Raw genomic sequence first — 25502 nt, forward strand, 5'->3', positions numbered from 1 at the left:
GGGTGGGCACGTCTCATTATCAGTATAATGTAAGAAGCGAAGTATTGCCTCATTTATTTATTTTTTTAGGTTACAGTTCAGTTCTGAAGTTGCTTTGAGGAGCCCATATATTAGAAACCCCTATCAAATACCCCATTTTAGAAACTAGACCCCTCAAAGTATTCACAACAGCATTTAGAAAGTTTATGAACCCTTTAGGTGTTTCACAGAAATTTAGAGCAAAGTAGAGGTGAAATTTACTTTTTTTTTTTTTGTCAGAAAATCCTCTTTATACCATTTTTTTTATAACACAAAAGGATTTATCAGAGAAACGCAACTTAATACGTATTGCCCGGATTCTGCAGTTTAGAGAAATATCCCACATGTGGCCCTCGGGCGGTAATGGACTGAAGCATCGGCCTCCGAAGCAAAGGAGCACCTAGCGGATTTTGAGCCCTCTTTTTTATTAGGCACCATGTCCGGTTTGAAGAGGTCTTGTGGTGCCAAAACAGTGGAAAACCCCCAAAAGTGACCCCAATTTGGAAACTAGACCCCTTGAGGAATTCATTGTAGTTTTCTTGGGGTGCATGCGGCTTTTTGATCAGTTTTTATTCTATTTTTAGGTGGCGCGGTGACTAAAAAACCGCAATTCTACTATTGTTTTTTTGTTCTATTTTTTTCACAGCGTTCACCGTGCGCTATAAATGACACATTCACTTTATTCTGCGTGGCGATACGATTACGGCGATACCAGATGTTTATAGTTTTTTTATGTCTTATGGCGTTTGCACAATAAAATACGTTTTGTAAACAATAATTCACTTTTTGTGTTACCTTATTCTAAGAGCCAAAACGTTTTTATTTTTCCTTCAAAAAAGCCGTGCGAGGACTTATTTTTTGCGTAACGAACTGTAGTTTCGATCAGGACCATTTTTCGGTACATGCGACTTTTTGATCTCTTTTTATTCCATTTTTTGGGAGGTGAAGTGACCAAACAATTGTGATTGTGGTGCGGTTTATTATTTTTTTTTTTTACGGCGTTCACCGCGCGGGATAAATAATGAAATAATTTTGTAGTTCAGGCCGTTACGGACGCGGCGATACCAATTATGTATAGTTTATTTGTTTATTTATTTATTTATTTTAATAATAAAGACTGACAAGGGAAAAAGGGGGATTTTTACTTTTATTACTTTTAAAACTTTTATTTTCTTATTTTTACACAACTTTTTTTAACTTTTTCTTTACTTTATTACTTTGTCCCACTAGGGGACATGAGGGCAGGAGGCTCTGATCGCTATTCTAATACACTGCACTACATGCGTAGTGCAGTGTATTAGAGCTGTCAGCTACTCACTGACAGCAAGCATAGTGGGTCCTGACGTTGTCAGGACCCACTAGGCTTCCGTCTATGGCATAGCCGGACGCCATTTTTTGGTGTCCGGTTGCCATAGTCACCATCGCCGGCCGCTATCGTGTAGCAGGCCGGCGATGGCGGATTAACCCCTAAGAAGCCGCGATCGCTATTGAACGCGGCTTCTGAGGGGTTAAATCTGCGGGGACCACCGCGATCGGTCCCGGCACATTGAGCAGTGATAGTCTGCTGTCGGAAACAGCAGCTATCACAGCTCATGCACGCGCCCCGCGCGAACGGCGCCGTGTTTACTCCATGACATACTATTATGTCATGGAGCGCGAACGATGCACTTACCATGACATAATAGTATGTCCTGGAGCGTTAAGGGGTTAAAAAAAATGACATTTGTAAATTTCACCTATAATTTGCTTTCATTCTTGTGAAACGCCTAAAGGGTAAAGAAGCTTTCTAAATGCTGTTTTGAATACTTTGAGGGGTTCAGGTTTTAAAATGGGGTGATTTTTAGGGGGTATATAGTAAATAAGGCCCTCAAAACCAGTTCAGAACGGAACCGGACCCTAAAATTTTACATTTTCTTGGAGTTGTGAGAAATTGCTGCTAAAGTTCTAAGCCTTGCAACGTCCTATAAAAGGACGTTCAAAAAAACAATGCAAACAAAGTAGACATATGAGAAATGTGAAATAGTAGCTATTTTGTGTGGTATTACTATCTGTCTTACAAGCAAATACAGTTAAAAAAATTCAAATTTTGGCAATTTTTCTAAAAATTTTGGTGTTTTTCATAAATAAACGTGTCTGAATGTGTCGACCAAATTTTACCACTAACTTAAAAAGAGGCTCTGTCACCACATTATAAGTGCCATTAAACATAAGTTTTTTATTTAGAAAAACAATAATTTTTGACGGAGTTATGACCTATATTAGCTTTATGCTAATGAGTTTCTCAATGGACAACTGGGCATATTTTACTATATGACCAAGTGGGCGTTGCACAGAGGAGTGTATGACGCTGACTAATCAGCGTCATACACTTCTCTCCATTCATTTACACTGCAGATCGCGATATAGCTATATCGCTATGTGCAGTCACATAAACACACTATAACGCTACTTATGTGTCATGACAATGAATATACATTACTTCCAGCCAGGACGTGATGTGTATTAATTCTCCTGACCGCTTCTGTAGCGTCTCTGTGAGTTACAGCATAGCAGGCGTAGTCTCGCAAGATTACGCTTTAAGCCAGGGGTCTCAAGCACGCGGCCCGCATGCGGCCCCTGGGGCTGTCATCTGCGGCCCGCGGGACACAGAGCCGCTAGTATCGGCTCTGGAATTCCCTGACATCGCTGTCCACATATGAACAGCGATGTCTGGGGCTTCCCCAGAGCCGGAGTCCCGAGCAGAGCGCTGGTGTCGGCTCTGCTCCGGGACTCTGTGGAATTCCCTGACATCGCTGCCCATATATGGACAGTGTGTCAGGGTCTTCCCCAGAGCGGAGTCCCGGGCAGAGCGCTATTATCGGCTCTGTTCCGGGACTCTGTGGAATTCCCTGACATCGCTGCCCATATATGGACAGTGTGTCAGGGTCTTCCCCAGAGCGGAGTCCCGGGTAGAGCGCTATTATCGGCTCTGCTCCGGGACTCTGGGGAAGCCTCTGACATCGCTGTCCATACATCGACAATGATGTCAGGGGCTTCCCCAGAGCAGGAGTCCCAGTGATGTCAGGAGCACAGCTGGAGTCCCAGGAAGAGCCTACTAGCGCTCTGCCTGGGACTCCAGCTCTGGGCAAGCCCCTGACATCTCTGGGGCAGCCTCTACAGAGGGCACTGGGGCAGCCTCTACAGAGGGCACTGGGGCAGCCTCTACAGAGGGCACTGGGGCAGCCTCTACAGAGGGCACTGGGGCAGCCTCTACAGAGGGCACTGGGGCAGCCTCTACAGAGGGCACTGTGGCAGCCTCTACAGAGGGCACTGTGGCAGCCTCTACAGAGGGCACTGTGGCGTTATCTACAAGTGGGTGTGTGACAGTATCTAAAGAGGACACTGGCATTATCTAAGGGTGTGTTGCCTTATCTACAGAGGGCACTGTGGCCTTATCTACAGAGGGCACTGTGGCCTTATCTACAGAGGGCACTGTGGCCTTATCTACAGAGGGCACTGTGGCCTTATCTACAGAGGGCACTGTGGCCTTATCTACAGAGGGCACTGTGGCCTTATCTACAGAGGGCACTGTGGCCTTATCTACAGAGGGCACTGTGGCCTTATCTACAGAGGGCACTGTGGCCTTATCTACAGAGGGCACTGTGGCCTTATCTACAGAGGGCACTGTGGCCTTATCTACAGAGGGCACTGTGGCCTTATCTACAGAGGGCACTGTGGCCTTATCTACAGAGGGCACTGTGGCCTTATCTAGGGGTGTGTTGCCTTATCTACAGAGGGCACTGTGGCCTTATCTAGGGGTGTGTTGCATTATCCACAGAGGGCACTGCGGCAGCATCCACAGAGGGCACTGCGGCAGCATCCACAGAGGGCACTGCGGCAGCATCCACAGAGGGCACTGCGGCACTATCTAAAAAGGGGCTGCCCAATCTTGACATGTGTGCTAACTGAGCCGCCGGACTGCATTTAGCGACACTTAAACTGGAAAGCTGGATTGTTGAAATAAGCACGTGGAGAAATATCTCAAATTTTAAACCTAGCGCTATTATTATAGTAATGTAGTATTATTATTCTAGTAATATAGTGTTATAGTAGTTCAAATAACTAATTGATTAACAATAATTTTGTATTGTATCAAATTTTAAAGTAATGCGGCCCGACAACTTCCCATTTTTTCTATATGCGGCCCACTTACCCGGCCGAGTTTGAGACCCCTGCTTTAAGCTGTCATTCACAGCGAGATCTCGCTGTGCTGTAACTCACAGAGACGCTACAGAAGTGGTCAGGAGAATAAATACACATCCCGTCCTGGCTGGAGGTAATGTATATTCATTGTCATGACACATGGGTAGCGTTATAGTGTGTTTATGTGACTGCACATAGCGATATAGCTATATCGCTATCTGCAGTGTAAATGAATGGAGAGAAGTATATGACGCTGATTGGTCAGCGTCATACACTTCTCTCCACAACGCCCACTTGGTCATATAGTAAAACACGCCCAGTTGTCCATTGAGAAACTCATTAGCTTAAAGCTAATATAAGTCATATCTACATTACAGCGCCGATCACATCATGTACAAGATAGGCCACTTATAATGTGGTGACAGAGCCTGTAAAGTCCAATGTGTCACGAGAAAACAATCTCTGAAATGCTTTTATTTTTTCAAGTGATTCTAAGTTACAACTTCAAGTGATACATGTCAGATTTGAAAAAAATTGTCTGCTCCTTAAAGAGGCTCTGTCACCAGATTTTGCAACCCCTATCTGCTATTGCAGCAGATCGGCGCTGCAATGTAGATTACAGTAACGTTTTTATTTTTAAAAAACGAGCATTTTTGGCCACGTTATGACCATTTTTGTATTTATGCAAATTAGGCTTGCAAAAGTACAACTGGGCGTGTTGAAAAGTAAAAGTACAACTGGGCGTCTATTATGTGCGTACATCGGGGTGTTTTTACTACTTTTACTAGCTGGGCGTTGTGACGAGAAGTATCATCCACTTCTCTTCAGAACGCCCAGCTTCTGGCAGTGCAGACACAGCCGTGTTCTCGAGAGATCACGCTGTGACGTCACTCACAGGTCCTGCATCGTGTCAGACGAGCGAGGACACATCGGCACCAGAGGCTACAGTTGATTCTGCAGCAGCATCAGCGTTTGCAGGTAAGTCGATGTAGCCACTCAATGACAGCCTGTTATAGTTTAATGTCACTTGTAAGCTAAATAAGGATACGATCAATAAATGTGCTCTCAGAAGCACAGTAAATTTCTAATGAAATTGAGGAGCTGCCACATGAGCGAACCAGGTTAAAGGGACCGTGTCATGATTTTTTTTTGTAATTAATGTGTTTTTATTTAATAAAATATTATATTGATTTTATTTAATTTCTCAAAGTAATTTTTTTTAATTGACATTCTTAGGCCGGGTTTACACGAGCGTGTGCGTTTTGCGCACGCAAAAAACGTGGCGTTTTGCGTGCGCAAAAGGAACTTAAGGGTATGTGCACACACACTAATTACGTCCGTAATTGACGGACGTATTTCGGCCGCAAGTCCCGGACCGAACACAGTGCAGGGAGCCGGGCTCCTAGCATCATACTTATGTACGATGCTAGGAGTCCCTGCCTCGCTGCAGGACAACTGTCCCGTACTGTAATCATGTTTTCAGTATGGGACAGTAGTTCCACGGAGAGGAAGGGACTCCTAGCATCGTACATCACTATGATGCTAGGTGCCCGGCTCCCTGCACTGTGTTCGGTCCGGTACTTGCGGCCGAAATACGTCCGTCAATTACGGACGTAATTAGTGTGTGTGCACATACCCTAACAGCTCCGTGTGTCAGCCTTGTATGATGCGCGGCTGCGTGATTTTCGCGCAGCCGCCATCATTATGACACTCCGTTTGGATGCTTGTAAACAGAGAAGCACGTGGTACTTTTCTGTTTCCATTCATAGTTTGACAGCTGTTGCGCGAATCACGCTCGTCCCACGGAAGTGTTTCCGTGTGGCATGCGTGATTTTCACGCACTCATTGACTTCAATGGGTGCGTGATGCGCGAACAACGCACAAATATAGGACATGTCGTGAGTTTTACGCAACGGACTCACGTTGCGCAAAAATCACGGACTGTCTGCACTGCCCCATAGACTAACATAGGTCCGTACGACAAGCGTGAAAATCACGCGCGTTGCACGGACGTATTACACGTTCGTCTAAACGAGCCCTTACTGTGCTGGGGGCTCCCATGTTTTATTTCATCTGTGTATGTGTCTCTTAATGACACAAACAGATGGAATACGGCAGCACAGGGCATAGGACACAATGAACGGCAGCCGTTCATTGCTTCTGCTATCTGGCTCTGTACTGCGCAGATGCAGGTCAGAGTCACACAGCAGAGAAGCCGGTTTGTAGGGAGATAGCAGGCGCCATTATGAAGACCAGCTGCACTGCAGGTAACGTGTGTGTGTCTCTGTCTGTCCCTCTCTCTCTCATAGACCCCCGCTTTCATGACCCCGACGGCCCCCCGTTGCTAGATGCATTGTCAGTGTGGACGGTGTGCGGACTGTGATCGCGTGAGGTGGTGAGGTATCTGTCAGCAGGAGGTCGGGGAGGAGACTGTCAGCAAGATTGTATGGTGACGCTGGAGGAGACTGTCAGCAGGATGGAGGGATAAAGACATTTAGCAGGGGAGGCATGTAAAATTCGCAAAAAAAACTTGTGAAATACACGCTGTGTGAAATGGTCAACTGAAAAGTCATTCACTTCACTTTTATCACTCTAAAGGTATGTTCACACGGGTGAAAATCGCGGTAAACGGCATGCAGGTAGATCAAATTCCTGACGGAATTTTGAGGCAGAATTTTCTGCCTGCAAAAAACTCTGCGTGAACATAGCCTAAGGCTCCTTTACAGCTGTGTTTATGGTCTTTGTTTGAAGTATTAGGGCCTGTTCACATCAGCGTTGGCTTTCCGTTGAGGGGTTCCGTCGGAGGTTTCCGTCGTTGAACCCCGCAACGGAAAGTCAACGCTGATGTGAACAGGCCCTAATACTTCAAACAAAGACCATAAACACAGCTGTAAAGGAGCCTTAGGCTATGTTCACACAGAGTTTTTTGCAGGCAGAAAATTCTGCCTCAAAATTCCGTCAGGAATTTGATCTACCTGCACACTGTTTACCGCGTTTTTTTGCCCGCAGCCATTGAGCACCGCGGGCAAAAAACGCTGCGAAATACGCTTTCTCTGCCTCCCATTGAGGTCAATGGGAGGTCAGAGCCATTAGCGGCCAAAGATAGGGCACCTCCACCTCCCATTGAAAATCAATCAAAACTGTCTAAGGTCCATTTCACACAAACGATGCCACCCACAATTGGGACAAACATTCTGGTATCTTTGTTTTTAATGTTACCTAACTCCTTTAAAAAACAGCCAGTTTTAGCATTTAGAACAAAAAAAATTATTTCACATTCAACAGGTCTGTAGAACACTTTTTTTTTGAAGGGCAAGTTGTTCTGTGTTTAGGCATAATTTTGGGATACACACATTAGCAATTAATTTTACAATTTTATAATATCAGGGAAAAAAAATAAGGTTTTTATGCCATTCACTAGTCATCTTAAACAGAGTTATACATTTATTGCACAGGTTTAGCCCATTAAAGGGATTATCTTTAGTGATCGATTTGATTGATTTCTTCATATTAAAAAGACAGCCTTCGGGTTCTTCAATGGACACTGGGCTGTCTGCCCATACCATCTATGAGCAGCGATTGTGCCACAGAAAACTCACGTGGAACTTAGAGGGTCACTATCTCCTTCCTCTGTGAAACCTCCTCCAAGCTGTGGTCAGCAACGACCGTGGCATAGAATGGTTTAAACGGCGGAGATTAGTGGTTTCTCGGCAGGTAGAGTTAGGTCCCATGCACTTGACCGTGAAACCGGACCCATTCAGTTCTATTGCCCGCGGGCACCTTTCCGTATCGCTACGGATGGGTGTCCATGCCGTAGAACTGTGCTGGGAATTATGGAGCATGTTCATTTTTGTGTGTTTTACGGCCCGTGCTCCCATACTTTGTATGGAAGCAAGGCCCGAATATACGAGCAGCCATCAGCAGACTGTCGTGTGCATGGGGCCTTAGAGAACGGTTATGATTGACAGCCACACTCTTGCTCGTGATTATGTGGGTACATTAGTGAAGCCAGGGTCATAACCGTACGGTGTGTACGAACGGACTATGAACAATACTATTACGGTGCTATGCGGCAACAGGTTAATATCCGGTCTATTCAAAGGCAGGCAGCCAACGTGTCTAGATATGTCCTACTGACTGCTAACCATTTGAATTGTTTTATGTTGAGATCTATGAAAGTCATTATTGCCAGGGCTCTAAAGAACTCAAATTGGCATCTCAACTGGTCTCGCAGTTCCCACAATCTACAGTATATTGTCTATCGTTGCTCACGCTGATTAAGATGCTGCATCACATCTCCACTTATTGTATACTTCTTCTCTGTCCAAAGTGTATCCAAGCAACTTCTCCCACTTGGCAGAGGTCTGCCTCCGTCTACTGCAAAGCCTGGTTCTCAACTATTGTGGAGTCATCAGAGTGATCAATGGTCTGTATACAAGCTAACATTTATGTTTAACTTCAAGCTGCTTCTTCTCAAAATAGGCTTAAACATTGCAGCTTCTTACAAGTCCATTCATGTATCTTGCGGCAAATTACTAGGCCAGGCACGACCCTTCTTGATGCATCTTTATTTATTTTTTTAAATATTGAACAGAGCTATAAAAATGATGATCAAAAGCTGAACTATATGTTTAAGTTGTCATGTTAACAGGCTATGGGAACGCACAACTCCTACTAACATACATAGGGGCAATGAATATTAGGATAGATATGCATTACATCAACGAAAGTTTTTTCACAAAGTTTGTATTGCATTTACAGTAGAATCAATTAAATCATATTATGTGTAAGGCTGGAGCTACAGACACCTGCTGCCCCAGTAGACACAGAAGCAGTCCATGGGAATACAGTAAGTCACAATGCATGTACATGTGACTTACATGCAACCAAACAAGAAAGCGACATGGGGTGAAAATGAGTAACACAAATCTGCGACTATCACCCAAGCCTAAAGGGGGTTAAAGAGAACCTTTCACCTGCCCATACATGTGCAGCTGAGTGCAGCATGTAATGGGCAGGGCTGCACAAACTCTGGGGCACTTTAAATAACGGAGGAGGGTAGGAAAAAAATGTCGAGATTGGTGCCGTGTAATGGCAAGGGGGCGTGTTACTATGGCTGTGTCACTGTCCAATCAGCTGTGTGTGCGCACGCTCTCTCTTTAGCTCTCGGCAGACAACGGTGTGATCTCTCACGAGATCGCACAATTTTGTCCTTGTCTGCCGAGAGCCGAAGAGTAAGAGCGCGCGCGCGCGCACATAGATCCGAGCTGCACGTGCACACGCTCTCCTCCCTCCAGCTCTTGCTGTGGCACTGTCTGTAACTGATTGGACAGTGTCACAGCCATAGTAAAACGCCCCCTTGACAGTTCAGGGGGTTATTTAAATATCGGGTGCCAAATATAACGACACCGATATCGAAATAACGGAGGAGGGTAGGAAAATTTATTTAAAGTGCCCAAGGGTTTGTGCAGCACTGCACATGTATGGGCAGGTGAAAGGTTCTCTTTAAAGAGGCTCGGTCACCAGATTATAAATGCACTATCTCCTACATAATCTGATCGGAGCTGTAATGTAGATCGTAGTTTTTATTTTGAAAAACAATCAATTTTGAGCTAGTTATGAACAATTTTAGATTTATGATAATTAGTTTCTTAATAGACAACTGGGCATTTTTTTACTTTTTACCAACTGGGTGTTGTAAAGAGAAGTGTATGACGCTGACCAATCAGTGTCATACACTTCTCATCGTTCCAGCCCAGCTTTTTTTCACTGCACACACAGCGAGATCACGAGGCTCTGTCACCACATTAGAAGTGCCCTATCTCCTATATAAGGAGATCGGCGCTGTAATGTAGGTGACAGTAATGCTTTTTATTTAGAAAAACGATCTATTTTAAACCACTTTATGAGCAATTTTTAGTTTTATGCTAATGAGTTTCTTAATGCCCAAGTGGGCGTGTTTTTACGTTAGACCAAGTGGGCGTTGTACAGAGGAGTGTAGGACGCCGACCAATCAGTGACCAATCAGTGTCATACACTTCTCTCCATTCATTTACACTGCACTAGCGATATAGTTACATCGTTATGTGCAGCTTCATACACACACTATAACATTACTACAGTGTCCTGATAATGAATATACATCACTACCAGCCTGGACTTCATGTGTACTCAGAATCCTGACACTTCTGACTCTTTTCTGTGAGATTCCAGCAAGGCAAGCGTAATCTCGTTTGAAATGACAGGTTACACTGTAGTAATGCTATAGTGTGTGTATGAAGCTGCACATAACGATATAACTATATTGCTAGTGCAGTGTAAATGAATGGAGAGGAGTGCATGATGCTGATTGGTCAGCGTCATACACTCCTCTGTACAACGCCCACTTGGTCTAACGTAAAAACACGCCCACTTGGACATTAAGAAACTCATTAGAATAAAGAATAAAGCTAAAAATCGCTCATAAAAGTGGTTAAAAATATTATTTTTCTAAATAAAAAGCATTATTGTCACCTGCATTACAGCGCCGATCTCCTTATGTAGGAGATAGGGCACTTATAATGTGGTGACAGAGCCTCTTTAAGCTTTCTGGTCTATAATTACCCGGGGAAGACCTAGAGCCCCTTTTGAAATTAGGCACCACGTTTGCCCTGCGCCAGTCCCTTGGCACTATACCAGTCACTAGAGAATCTCTGAATATTATGAAAAGGGGGACAGAAATAAACTGAACTAAGCTCTTCAAGAATTCTAGGGTGTAACCCATCTGGTCCCGGGGCCTTGTGCACATTTATTTTATTTAATTTAGCTTGGACCATCTCTACATTCATCCAATTCAGTATATCAACTGATATATTAACAACACTGGCACCGGCTACATCAGCTGCTCATTCTTCTGTTGTATATACAGAGCTAAAGAACCCATTTAGTAACTCTGCATTCTCTTGATCCCCTGTGATCAACTCCCCATTACCACTATCTAGGGGTCCTACATGTTCAGACCTTGGCTTTTTTGCATTTATATACTTGAAGAATTTTTGGGGATTTGTTTTACTATCCTTGGCCACCTGCCTTTCATTTTGTATTTTTGCTAATTTTATTACCTTTTTACAGATTTTATTAAGCTCTTTATAATTTACAAAGGCTGCAGATGTACCCTCAGATTTGTATTTTTTAAAAGCCCTTTTTTTTGTCATGTATTGCCCTTTTCACAGAAGGTGTAAGCCATGTGGGGTTTAATTTTAGTCATTTATACTTGTTACCTATAGGAATAAATTTTGCACTATAATTCCCCAAAGTATATTTGAAAATCTCCCATTTATCATTTGTTCCATTATTTGACATTAGTTCTTCCCAGTCTATATCCTGAATTGCAGCCCTCATCCTGGGGAAATTGGCTCTCTTAAAATTAAGTGTTTTTGCCCTCCCAGCCCGTGTTTGTTTTTTACAGTATAGGTAAAATGTAACTATATTGTGATCACTGTTACCGAGGTTTTCACGAACATTGACATTCCCAACAAGATCTGCATTATTAGAAATGACCAGATCCAACAGAGCTTCACCTCTAGTCGGGTCTTCCACAAACTGGCCCATAAACTTTTTCTGCAACAGGTTGAGGAAATGTCTCCCCTTTGCAGTTGAAGCTGAACCATGACACCAATATATATCCCGGTAATTAAAATCTCCCATTATCACTACAGTACCCGCCTGTGCAGCCCGCTCCATCTGTTTATATTGCTGATCTTCCATCTCCTCAGTTATATTGGGGGGTCTATAGATTGAAAAAATTACTTTTGGTGTAGTGTTTTCCTCCCTTTCTAGTTCCACACACAAGGTTTCAACCTCCTCACAATCTTCACCCTCTAATGTCTCATTCACACTCCCCTTCATATCGCTTCTCACATACAGACATACACCACCACCTTTCCTATTCGCCCTGTCTTTCAGAAACAGTGTAAAACCCTGTAGATTTACAGCCCAGTCATGTGAAGAGTCCAGCCATGTTTCAGCAACACCAACTATATCTATATGTTCCTCCCGTACCAAGGCCTCCAGCTCCCCCATTTTGCTTGCATTTGTGAACATACACTTTAACTTTCCTTTCAGTTTTTCACTTTTATTATCAGAAAGGTGATTGACATTATTTGGGCCTTTTTATTTTCACTGCTGTTTTGTAACAAAAGGATCTCCTTATCCAGTTGTCTAGTCCTCTCCCCACAGTCTGTTTTTCCCCCCACCAATATAATCTATACTGTTAGCTTTATAAATCTCCCTCTCTTAGAGCTCATGCATACAACCGTATCACAGCTCCAGACACGCTCCTAGTTTTATGGAGCCATAATGAGGCACCCACATTAATCTATGGAGGTCTACTATATTTCAATATGCCTCAGATTTCACAGTGGTTTTTTTCCTGTCAGATTCATGTATTACTCGATTGGTGAAAATCTTCTCTAGACAATGCATAGGGGAGGCACCATACAGCAGCAGCACACAACATTTACAGATCAGTAGTAAGGAACCATAGGGACTCCATAAGCCTTCTGTTTGATGTGAGCATATTGCTGCAAGCGCCTCTTAGGGTATGTTCACACTGAGTTTTTTTAGCAGGCAGAAAAATATTTCTTCAGGAATTTTGAGGCAGCTTTTGACATGCCTGCACTCTTTGCCGCGTTTTTTCGGGCACAGAAATTATTTTTTTTGCCTGCGGCGCTTAGTTGCAAAAGAGTTTCTCTGCCTCCCATTCATTTCAATGTGAGGTCAGAGCTGGAAACGCCTGAAGAGTGAGCAGGTCGGCTTTTCGGCCATTTTTTTATTGCAGTTTCCACGTCAAAAGACTCCGTGTAAACTAGGCCTTATACTCTAAAAGGGGTATTTTGAATGTAAACCTTTTTTTAACCAAATTTTGTCTCTCAACGGGACTTAAAGCGGTGATAAGTATTTTCTGCAGCAATTCCGTTGTGTGTGGACAAGCCATCACACTGACAGGCAATCTAATAATATGCACTTAGCAATGGAAGACATGGGGACGTTTGTTAGGCCCCAGCTGCCGTAGTAACCCAGACTCTCCCTATTTCAAACTCCTTTGGTGCCATGGTTGCTATTCACAGCGGCATCCGAGGGATTTAATGGCTGGTATTAGAGTAATCTCCGATCCCGTATATTAGAGCGCCTACGCCAGCAAGTGAGGACGTAAGCACAGTTCCTGTTCCGGAACCATCACTACACCGTAATAGTACGGCAGCTCCAGGGATCAACTCACTATGTACTATTACTGCTCAAACCAAAAAAGGGTACTGATTTTTTTACTGTTAATATATTTGTATGTCTGCACCGCTGGTCTTTCTCCATTCATTGCGATTACCAGGCCGCAGTTAAGTTGCGTCCATGATGTCCAATAGCTGTCGGCAGCAGTTCATCCCTAGGAACGTGACTGCCTCCTAGCCACAAGGACAGAACAGAACAAATTACAAATTCAACACTTTACTTGACGATTAAAGAACAAAAATAGACTCACCATGTTTGGCTGCCAACCCTCCACATTCACACACCGGTCAATGCACCACCAAAAGTCATCTTCTGATTCCCCTTTCCAAGAGAACACTGGAACACCTGCATGTGGAGAAGTTTCACACATTACTGACACATTTTTGCCCTCGCTCACATCACTGGTCTCAAATGTTAATGTTATAATGTGCAAACCACCAATTAAACTCTTATCTTTGCCAACATGTCACTGTGTTAAGGTGTTAAAAGCTTACCACTTTCAGCCAGGGCTGCAGCCACTTCATTAAGAGTGGAGTAGATGTTGCAGGCAGCCCATCTACACTGAGCTCCTAAAGCTCCCAATGTTTCAATAAGGACCTGAAAAATGAAAGCAGTTGAACCATTTGGTCTCTTGCCATCAACACTACTATTCCACGGCCAGATGGGGATTAGTGAATAACGCAACATATACAGGAATTCAACCACCACATTCAAAAAGCCAGGTACAGGATAACCCTGATAAGACATGGGCGTATGAAATGATGCATTAAAGTAAAGGATGTCTTATTGTGAAAAGGAGCTTTACTTGTAAGAGTTAAAAGCAGCATTTAAAGCCATCAGTATTATAAGCATAGTTTCAAGGAGTCCTAAAAACACCATTTCTATCTTACCATAACTCCAAAAAATTGGACAAGTGACTCAATACATTCTAAAATGTGTAATAATTTGTTTTTTTCTGCTATTAAAAAAGTAGGCGAGCTATGAAAACAGATGAAAAGGAAAAGTGGAGTAATTGCCCATGGCAACCAATCAGAATCCACTTATCCTTTTACTGAGGTACTTTAAAAAAGGGAAAGCAGCAGCCTGATTGGATGCCATGGGCAACTACTCCACTTTTCCCCCATTATGCATAAAATTTAAGTGAAAATATATTCTACATGTGAAGGCATAAAAGGTTCAAGTTACCAAAGGCTGTCAATGTATCTCTAAACGAAAGACATCATAACTTTACTTGACGAGCTTTTAATTAATCTCATAAAAAGACAAAAATACCGCGGTCCAGCTCACCGCAGTTTGTGCTGTTATGTGAGTACAGCCAACAATTTTAGCTCCAGACAATGGTTTTTCTCCTTGTGCCCTCTTGCGTAAAGCCATCAATGCAGGCATTTCTACATAAGAAAACAAAAAACAGAATAGTAAAGTCAGAATTGATAAAAAATTCAATGGAACAATAAATATAGTAGTAAATGTATTACTTAAATACAATGCCAAATTGTAGCACAACAGACACTACAGTATCTACTAACATTGTTTGTCATTATCTACTGAATAACCTGTAATATGAAAGCTTCGAGTTATAGGATTATTTGGTTTTCTGGGCAGCGGGTTAAGCTTAAATGCATTTTATGAACAACTAATGGATTTTCTGTGCACTATGGGACTACATGGCCTCCTTTGGGCAAGATGTTCAATATTTACCCAGAGACAATATATAGAACCAAATTATGAAAAATTTGCCCCTCATCTTCTCCACAAGACAGTTAAGAGGGTTGCATATACAAAGTTTCTGGTGAGCATATGGCGGCATTGTTGCAGTCACTTTTATGGCACAGATTGTGACTGGCTGGTGAGGGGCTCGTCTGCTCATTTATTGCAGACAGAGCAGTTGGTGAGGGTTCCTACTGCAGACAGATGCCATCAACCTAAAGGAAGGGTATTTGACTAGAAGAGCTGAGGAAAGATCTAGGACCTCCTAGGACACACAGAATTCTTTATAAATGGCAGTCTTGATTGCAACATGAGACAGGAGAAGATCAAAGGAGAGGAGAAATTCTTTTTTTATACTTTGTGTTAAAGAAAAGGTGCCTGGACAATTCCAGATCACCAGCGTTACCTTGCTCAGCAATTTCAATTTCCCGACGCCCAAATTCAGCTTGCTTGATGTTTTTCACACAGAAGTCACCGCTGCCCTTGGAGTTTTTCTGCTGTTTGTCCCGCGGAGAGGTCTCATCATCTGAACTGTCTGTGTAGGAAGCAGCTAGTGAAAGAGGATATAATCAGAAAAGGCAAAACGTGTTTTGCCTTTTATGACGTATGTGCAGAGATAGCTGAACAGGATAGTCCACCTTGCTTGATCTGCTAGTACATTTACTTAACAATAAAATTAAGAATACAATAAGAATGAATGCCTTGCTTCCAAACTATTACTGCATGTGTCCGGCTACGGTGACAATCACACAACGTTTGGAAGAAGTAACAGTCGAAAGACATGTGACAAGTATAGAAATTGATGGATCTGTGCTTCCATACAAAAACTATGCACATTTTTTCCCTTAGTCTAAACTGTAAATGACGGTAATGCATGTGCTGCTTGTAATGTGACAATATCCAGCTTCTACCCTCTTGTGCATAGGTAGACGGTGTAGTTGTCCGGGTTTGTAAGAAACTTATGTCAGCTGCACTTTTTCATTATGTAAAATAGCACAATGAAGAAGTAACTGACATTTTACTTTTATCCTCAAAGTGAATGTTCATGGCATTTTGTTTTTAGGTCCAAAACTCCATGGTGACATTTTACAATATATCTTCTTAGCGTTTTGAAAGGTAAATTTTACAAACCACCAAATGCTCTGCTTTACTTTCACACATTTAGGCCACATGCACACGACTGTGCCCGTAATCACAGGCACGGAGTGCCATGTACAGCCACCCGCAATTGCGGGCCGTGATCCCATTCTAAAATATGGGAGCACAGTCTGTAAAAGAAAAAAATAGGACATGTCCTATCTTTTGCGGAGGCTTTCTACCGCTCGGACTCTTTCCCGTAAATATACGGGAAGGTGTCCATGGGCAATATGAGTTAATGGATCCATAATTACGGACGAATTCTACAGTCGTGCGCATGGGGCCTTGCAGAGTTAAAGGGGTTGTGCAGGAGGTTTTTATATAGAGGAATGTTACCAGAGTGAGTACTTAAAGTGTATTTCCACATTTTACCAAAATCTCAGTTAAAACGTTAATAAAAAGCAAAGTAATTTTGCAAATACTTTGCTTTTTTGGTTTTGTATTGATTTTGATTGCAACGCTGTTTTTTTTGTTTTGTTTTTCCAGACAGCAGCTTAGCGCTGCTCCGCTATTTGATATGTGACCTAACAGCATAGGTCTAAGTGTGTACTTGCCATCTGGGCTCCCACAATGCACTGGTAACAGGAATCCAGAAGAATTCAGACTTAACCGCTAATAAAACAGCATGCAACTAAAAAGTGGTACAAGATAAGTAAAGAAAATTATTTACAAAGTTAAGGTGGCCTTACAAGGCCCAACGTGGGCCGTGTAAACGAGCGCCTAACAACAAGACCGCTTATTAGGCAAAAGGCCCCATGCACACGACCATATATTTCATCCGTAATTACGGACCCATTAATTTCTATTGGCCACGGACTCCTTTCAGTATTTTTACGGATGGGTGTCCGTGCTGAAAAAAATGATAGAACTTGTCCTATTCTTGTACATAATTACGTAATGGACTCTCCCATAGAATCCTACTGGTGCTTCCGTAAATATGGACGGCTACGGATGTGCATCCGTAAACAGTCCATATTTACGGAAGCGTTGCAATGCAACATGTTGGTGACATCATTTGCAGCCTCCATCTTTTTTTACGGATCCGTATATACAGACCAAATACGGATGCAAAAAGGGCCGTATTTACGGACACCCTTCCGTATATATGGATAAGTTACGGATGACTACGGATCTGTATTTACAGATAGATGAAAACATGGGCTTGTGTACGGGGCCTAACTTTTAGGTCACTGTGAGATGGGAATACCCCCTATAAAGAGTAATAACAGAAGCGTAGCACAGGTTTATGCCTATATGTGCAATTTAGCCCCATAATCTGGAATATGTTTGACTATACTTTTGTTAGGAAATTCATTCAATTCAACAACCATAGTGTACCAAAAAGTATAAAATCAGACAGATGAGAACATTAGAATAGAGTTGGGTAAAAAAAATAAATGAATTCAAATAAAATAAAAGTCACTGAGTAGCAGACCTTTTCTGAAGTAAATTGCATGATCAAGGATTAGACCACGCAGAAATATTTCCCTGAAGGCCAGTCCCCAGCAGAGCTCTGTCCAGAAGCCAGCCTGACCTGCAAATCCCTGTGAGACAGGAGCCTGGCATTTTCCGGGCTAGATTCCCACGTTGACCTAAAGCCCTAAAAATCTGTGCTTAATAAAGGAATGACATTGACAGAATATCTGCATGAGAATGAAGAGAGAAAGGCCAGAGTTGGAAAAGATCAACCAGTTAAAACTGGATTTCGCAAAAAAAAAAAAAAAAGAAAAAAAGGCAGATCTTGTGACTAGCATATTAGAAGGCTTTTCTCTTTGGTCTTTACTTGCGTTAATCTATTGCCAGAAATTCAAGATAGTCGTATGGATTACAAAAATTATAGACACAGGTTTATTAGACAAAAAGGTTACTTATTATAGTCAACTCATATCTAATACACAATATAGAGTACAGACGTAAGCCATACACCGCATATCGCCTGACAGTGGTGCCCTGTTAAAGAATTAATCTTGTAAACTTGCTACTCTCAACATTAAAACCTCATTAAAAGTATAAAACCAACATTAAAATATGTAGGCATGGGTATGCAATCTTTAACCTCAAAACCCAGTATTCAGTGGATTCCTAAAAAACAACAACTGGCCTTTAAAAAATAATGAAGGCAACTGTTGCACAATCCAACAACATTGGAAGAACTTAGCGGCTTATGTTGTTCAAAGCGCACTGCATTATTGCACTTGCTAGCGAAGGGGCAGTTCACAGGGTACATCAGTCATGGCTCCGTACGGCGCTGGACCTGTGCAGGAGCCAGACCCAAAAACGGTACCTGCAGCGTTTTTAGGTCCGGCGCCTATCTATTTTAACTGTGCTCGGATGAACGCTGGGTGCTGCCGCATCCACCTTCCGGCAGCACCCGCCAGGGAAGGCGGCCTGGGGTATGTCCTGCTGAGTTGAAGCCAAGTCTGAAGCAGGGAACCATCAGCTCCCTGCTTCAGAATTAGTTCAGAACGGAGGAGCAGAGGGAGCACCTCCCCTCGCCGAAGACTCCCCGGGGACAGGGCTACTTCAATTGCTGTGCTCGGGAAAGCCCTTGACATTTCTGTCCATATATGGACAGTGACGTCAGTGGCTACTGATTGAGTGGAATCCCCGTTGCCGATGATCTGCCCAGGTATTCTGCTCCTAGAGGAAACCCCTGAGGTTATTGTCCATATATGGATATGGACATCAGGGACTCCTCCTGGAGTGGAATCCCCAGCCAGAGTCGGCAACGCTATTACTTCCGGCGAAATGACGGGTCCGGTGCACAACAGAGACAAACGAAAACCATGGGCACCGGATCCGTCACCATTGAAATCAAACCTCTGGTTTCCGTCTGCGTCAGTTTGTGTCAGTTCAGGGTCCCGTTCTGGCGGAAAGCTCTGACGGAACGTCAGAACAGGACACCAACGCAGATGTTAACAGAGCCTTAGATGTAAGTCCGTAGAAGAAAAATAATGTTTTATTTTTTAAATATTGTAGCTATTTTTAAGACCTTTCATGGGGCAGCCATATTTAACCCCTTCCCGCCGCAGCCATTTTTCAGAATTTCATTTCTACCACCCCGCCTTCCAAGAACCATAACTTTTCTTTTTCCCACAATAGAATGGTGTAAGGGCTTATTTTTTGCGGCAAGAGTTGTAGTTTATATTGGTAGCATTTTAAGTACCATATAATGTACTGGGAAACTGAAAAAAAAAAATCTTTGCGGGCTGAAATTGGAAAAAAACTGAGATTCCTCAAATAATTTTTGGGGTTTCATTTTTACTGCGGTAAAAAAGACGACGTAACTTTATTCTTACGATTACGGTGATACCAAATTTTAATATTTTTTTTTTATATTTTACTACTTTTAAAGAAAAAAAACACTTGATTTGCGTCGCCACATTCGGAGATCCATAACATTTTTCTTTTTTCATCGATTGAGCCGTGCCAGGGCTTATTTTTTGCGGGACGAGCTGTAATTTTTATGGGTATTATTTTTGGTACATATTTTTTATATTACCTTTTATTAAATTTCTTTGGAAGCGAAGTTGACCAAAAAATAACGATTTTGGTGTTTTAAAAGGTTTCATTTTTTACGACGTTCATGTTAAATAATGCTATAATTTAATAGTTCAGACCTTTTACAGACGCAGCGATACCAATTTTGTTAACTTTTTTTTACTTTATAGGAAAAAGGGGGGTTTTAGGAAGTTTTAATGATTTTTTTTCTTCCACTACTAAACTTTATTTCACTTTATTTTTTATTTTTTTACACATTTCATTAGTCCCTCTAGGGGACTTAAACCAGCGATCGTTAGATGTGGCAGGGCTTAACAGATGCCTGAAGAGATGACAATATACTGCAATACATTACTATTGCAGTGTATTGTACCAGTGATAGTTAGATCACAGGCAGGGTTTAGCAGAGGAAGAGTGAAGGCAGTCCTGGGGCCCCTAGGCCCCTGAGCTGCCATGACAACCATAGGTCACCCCCCGATCTCATTGGGGGGGGGGGGGTGATGAGCTGTCAGAGGGGGCCATCCCCCTCTTTTCAATGCCTCAGATTCTGCAGTCACGATTGACCGCAGCATTTGAGGGTTTAAACAGCCAGGAACAGCACGGTCGCGGTTCCACGCAGGTATTTAGCGCGCTCTATACATTCCCCCACGCACAAAGACGTACCAGACACGTCGTTTTGAGGGAAGGGGTTAAGGTACACACTTTCTTCCTGTAATCTCTGAGGAAAGGGGAATAAGCCACCGCCAGGACCCTCTGGAAGAAGCTCATCTCCAGAGGGAACAAATAATCATATGTTCAACATGCCCAATGCTTCTTCTCCACCGTCATTTGCTGGTGGGGGGGGGTGGGGGGGGGGTTAGTCTGGTGTCCCTAATACACATAAGATCAGTGGATTAGTCTGAATTTTGTCCAATGTGTATCGGCACCTATCCTGCCTTATCTAGGCCTCCAGATGTACAATAGAGTCAACCTTCTAAAGCTAAAGTAATAATACTGCTCATCCTGTCTCTACCACATTTTTTTAAAACTGGTTTCTAATGAAAACCGGATTAAACCTAATTAGACTGTACACACACCATAAGCATGTGTAGTGGCAAGCTGGAGACAGACCTAGTACTGTACTAGCTGAACGCTTTACTTGCTTGTCAACTGGATAGGTGCAACTGTCATGAAGTCAGATAGATTAGGCCCGCCATGTAGGATTTCATAAAGACAGACTTTTTTCAAATTAATTTTTCACTTACCGGAGCTGTAGCTATCAGTTGAGGATTGGGATATAGAGCGAGACAAGGAGCGGCGTCCAATCTTTGTTGGGCGTTTATTAAATTCTCTCTTCTGGTCCGCAAACTGGATCTGCTGCGAAAAATACAAAAAGCAGCTGAATCGAAGGAAGCATTTACAGTTCATTGCTGTAAGGAAAAAAAAATAAAACATACCAATACTATGAGGTTTAAAATACAGTCACATTTTAATGCAGACACTAATGTGATCATAGAAACTGCAAGAGACCAGCAGGGATCTATGACTACGTTTGTTTGGGTTATTAGACCCCGCAGTTGGGCTGGGATTTGCACCTATATAATCCACACTTAAAACCAGCCAAAGAGGGCTGGATTTTGCGGCAAATATGATTCTACGATAGAAACATAATGGCTGTATGAATGCAGCCTTAGATATCTTAATAGGAGGATTTCAGAGAGGACACATTATACTGAAAAAAATCAAATATAAAAATAATGTGAACTGCTACAAAGAACCATTTCTATTCCACCGACTGTATTGAAAATTGAAAGAGAGAATATTACCATTAAAAGTTTTAGCTTTACAATCTGGTTAAACATAAAATTTAAAAAAAAGGAGAATAAGAAAATTAATTCTATGATTTAACACTGGGCTAAAACAAATCAAGCAGACAAAGAACTGCTGTCATAAGAGTTCATGGTCAGTAATGTAACACATTTTTCAAACGAGATTCATAAAAACCTTAATATACGTATTTGGTTCCATAAAAAATTGTTTTTAACGCTGAAGCTGTCAAATATGAAATGTGTTCATACATATAAACTTTTGAAAAGAACTGGATAAACAATTAAAGTTGATATTGTACCAACTACTTTGTTGTGGAAAAGAAAATACAAAACTCTAGCAGGTAAAGCAAATGCGACTTCATCCAATTTCTGAACGATCAACTTAAACATTTATTTCTAAGGCTATTTATTTCTTAGCATGTTGCAATGCACTAAGACCAGGAGATAAAGAGGCCTTCAATGCTGCCCTCACCTGAGATTTTTCGTCCACGTCACCATTGACGTTGTATTTCTTTTTGTTATTCAACATACCGAGCGACCACCAAGAATCAGACATCTTTGTGAATGAGCTGGGCACAGCGAATTCATACTTTATACCCAAGATCCCGCTAACTCTGGTTTCATCCTGCCTTATCTCTTGGTTTGGGCAAAATTGGACCTCCCACTACCCAAGTTAATGAGACATTCCAGAATTCACTAGTACATAGTTAGGTTTAATAGCCAATTACACCAACACACATTAACCTCTAAACTCTTAACAAGAGTCCTAACAAGGCCTAAACATCAACACTATCTTTATGTAGGCCACGTGCTCTATAATTACACAGTACATTAGGTGAATTTTAATGTATTACGCCAGCAGGTAGTCAAAGCTATACAAATTGTCGTCCACACCCTGTTCTACAACACTAGTATACCAATTACACGATTATGCTTTCCATTAAAAAAAAAGTCACATTACAACATAAAGGTGTACTAACAGTTCTCTTTGCAACGTACAATACATTACAATACTTTTGAAAGAGTTGGTCACTTGATCTCTTCAACAAGAACAGACAAACCTATATAGTTAACAGATCTCAGGTTACTGAAGTATTATCATAAAGTGCTCATTCCCCCAGATTTATTTATGGTCCGTATTCTCAGAATACATTGGGATGATTAGGAACAGGGATCATAAACCTAGCTGCGTGATTGAGCACTTTAGCGGAGCCATGGTTGCACTTGGATGGCAAAGCATGCCCCTGTCCTGAGCTGCGCTCCTTGCCTTGCACTATGCATTTATATTGGTATATAACAATCACACAAAAAATAAACTTAGAGATTGACCATTTTTTTTATATATATATATATATATATATATATATATACACACATACATACATACATACACATATACACACACATACACACACCGTGTTCCAAATTATTATGCACATTGGATTTAAGTATCAAACATTTAATTATTAGTTTTTCAATTAACCCCTTAGTGACCACTAATACGCCTTTTAACGTGATTCACTACTGGGCTTTAGGCTAGGCTGACGCCTTTTCACGTCAGCCTAGTCTAAGTCCTGCACGGGTCTCCCGTGCAGGCAGGAGCCGGGGCTCTGCTGTCTGATGACAGCTGAGCTCCTGCTCCAACGCCCGCGATCCAAGTTTACTTAGATCGCGGCCGTTTAACCCGTTAAATGCCGCCGTCAATAGGGACCGCGGCATTTAACTTTGTTTACAGAGGGAGTGCGCTCCCTCTGTCACCCATCGGCGGCCTGCGAATGCAATCGCGGGTCTCCGATGGGGTGTCATGGCAGCCGGGGGACTGATAAAAGCTCCCAGGTCTGCCCTGGACATATGCCTGTTAGGACGCGCCGGAGGCACGTCCTAACAGATTGCCTGTCAGATTTACACTGAACAAATTGAGTGGACAACCGCTTAAATTTCTGCTAGCCTCTTTCATTTATACACTTCCCATTTATCAACCTCTGGTAGGCCTTCTATTCACCTAACATTAGGCAAAACATTTCAGATTGCTTACTAGTCTAAAGCGGACCATACACCAGAAAAGTAGTCTGAACGCTATAATGACAAGCTCACCTGACTATTTTGTATATGGTGTCCTGCACTATCCCCGAAGGCAGATGTTAGGGGAATAAGGGATTGGGCAGGTTTGACTTAAAGAGGCTCTGTTACCAGATTATCAAATCCCTATCTCCTATTGCATGTGATCGGCGCTGCAATGTAGATAACGGTAACGTTTTTTTGAAACGATAATTTTTGGCCAAGTTATGAGCAATTTTATATTTATGCAAATGAGCTTTGAAATAGACAACTGGGCGTGTTTTTTTTCGTATTTCCAACTGGGCGTGTATTGTGTTTTTAACAACTGGGCGTTGTGAATAGAAGTGTATTCACTTCTCATCGTTCCCACCCAGCTTCTTTCACTAAAGACACACAGCGTGACGTCACCCACAGGTCAACGTCGTCGGACAAAGAAGATACATCGGCTGAAAGGCGTCCCAAAGATTAATATGCTCGTCTCTAGGGAGTTTGCTATGCTTACCTGCACATGGTGATGCTGCTGCAAATTCAACTGTACGCCTGGAGCTGTGGTGTCTTCTCTCTTCCGACGCCAAGGTTAAAGGACCTGTGGGTGATGTCACGCTGTGTGCAGTGAAAGAAGCTGGCTGGGAGTGAGGACGTCACCCACAGGTCCTTCAACCTTGGCGTCGGAAGAGAGAAGACACCACAGCTCCAGGCGTACAGTTGAATTTGCAGCAGCATCACCATGTGCAGGTAAGCATAGCAAACTCCCTAGAGACGAGCATATTAACCTTTTGGATGCCTTTCAGCCGATGTATCTTCTTTGTCCGACGACAAGGTTGAAGGACCTGTGGGTGACTTCACGCTGTGTGTCTTTAGTGAAAGAAGTTGGGTGGGAACGATGAGAAGTGAATGATGCTGATTTGTCAGCATCATATACTTCTATTCACAACGCCCAATTAGTAAAACAAGTAAACACGGCCAGTTGTTAAAAACACAATACACGGGCAGTTGGAAATACGGAAAAAAACACGCCCAGTTATCCATTTCAAAGCTCATTTGCATAAATATAAAATTGCTCATAACTTAGCCAAAAATGATCGTTTTTAAAAAAAAACAAGTTACTGTTCTCTACATTGCAGCGCCGATCACATGCAATAGGAGATAGGGATTTGATAATCTGGTGACAGAGCCTATTTAAACAAGCCCTACCCTTTCTTCCTGTGGAAAATAAGCAGCTGCCAGATTCCGCTCTCCCAATTGAAGAAAACATGGGCGTTGACCAAGCGGACGTCTGTGATGTCTTGTCTGACAACCCCAGCCAAACACGGAGGAAGAATAAGAAGTGGGTAAAACCTTGTAAATGTGGCCATAGAGGTAAGGCCTTGTTCACATATACGTTCGGCATTCCGTTCTGCTCCATCAGAAGAGGAGGAGGAGAATGAAAACGCCGGAAGTACAGGCTTCGTTGAATATAGACAACCGGTGTCCAACAGAATCCATTGGCTTTAATGGGTTTCCGTCTGGGTGTCTGTGGATTTCATGGAAATAGCGCAGAATGCTGCGCGATCGTTTTCTGTATTTGTTGGAATTTGTGATGGAGGCCTCTAACGGAGCCTCCAACGCAGATATGAACAAGGCCTTACTATAATCATTGTCAATCCAACTGTAAAGGGGGTTTTTACACTGGGCAATTATCAGACAGACAAGCGTTCATAGAACGCTCGTTGCCGATAATTGCCCTGTGTAAACAGGACAGCGATCAGCAAATGAACGAGCAAGCACTCGTTCATCTGCTAATCGTATTGTTTTTTAAAAAAGTTAAATATTATCTTCGTCAGCAGC

The 25502-nt window shown here is 42.5% G+C and overlaps 1 protein-coding gene across 6 annotated transcripts in view; it reads right to left on the reverse strand.

Annotated features, from left to right (window-relative positions):
• Window positions 1–25502, reverse strand: part of AHCYL2 (adenosylhomocysteinase like 2) — a 145289-nt gene that overhangs the window by 27321 nt on the left and 92466 nt on the right. For 2 of the 6 annotated variants that reach the window (XM_075857541.1, XM_075857545.1), the window contains exons 2-6: window positions 21054–21162; window positions 15578–15721; window positions 14752–14852; window positions 13959–14061; window positions 13715–13809 (exon numbers count right to left, since the gene is read on the reverse strand). In XM_075857541.1, coding sequence (XP_075713656.1) covers window positions 13715–13809; window positions 13959–14061; window positions 14752–14852; window positions 15578–15721; window positions 21054–21162 — 552 coding nt within the window. Of the gene's footprint in view, window positions 1–13714; window positions 13810–13958; window positions 14062–14751; window positions 14853–15577; window positions 15722–21053; window positions 21166–25502 lie in introns of all 6 variants that reach the window. The other 4 variants (XM_075857540.1, XM_075857544.1, XM_075857542.1 and 1 more) reach the window with 3 other exon arrangements.

Source organism: Rhinoderma darwinii, chromosome 3, assembly GCF_050947455.1.
Source record: "Rhinoderma darwinii isolate aRhiDar2 chromosome 3, aRhiDar2.hap1, whole genome shotgun sequence".
Taxonomy (NCBI): Eukaryota; Metazoa; Chordata; class Amphibia; order Anura; family Rhinodermatidae; genus Rhinoderma; species Rhinoderma darwinii.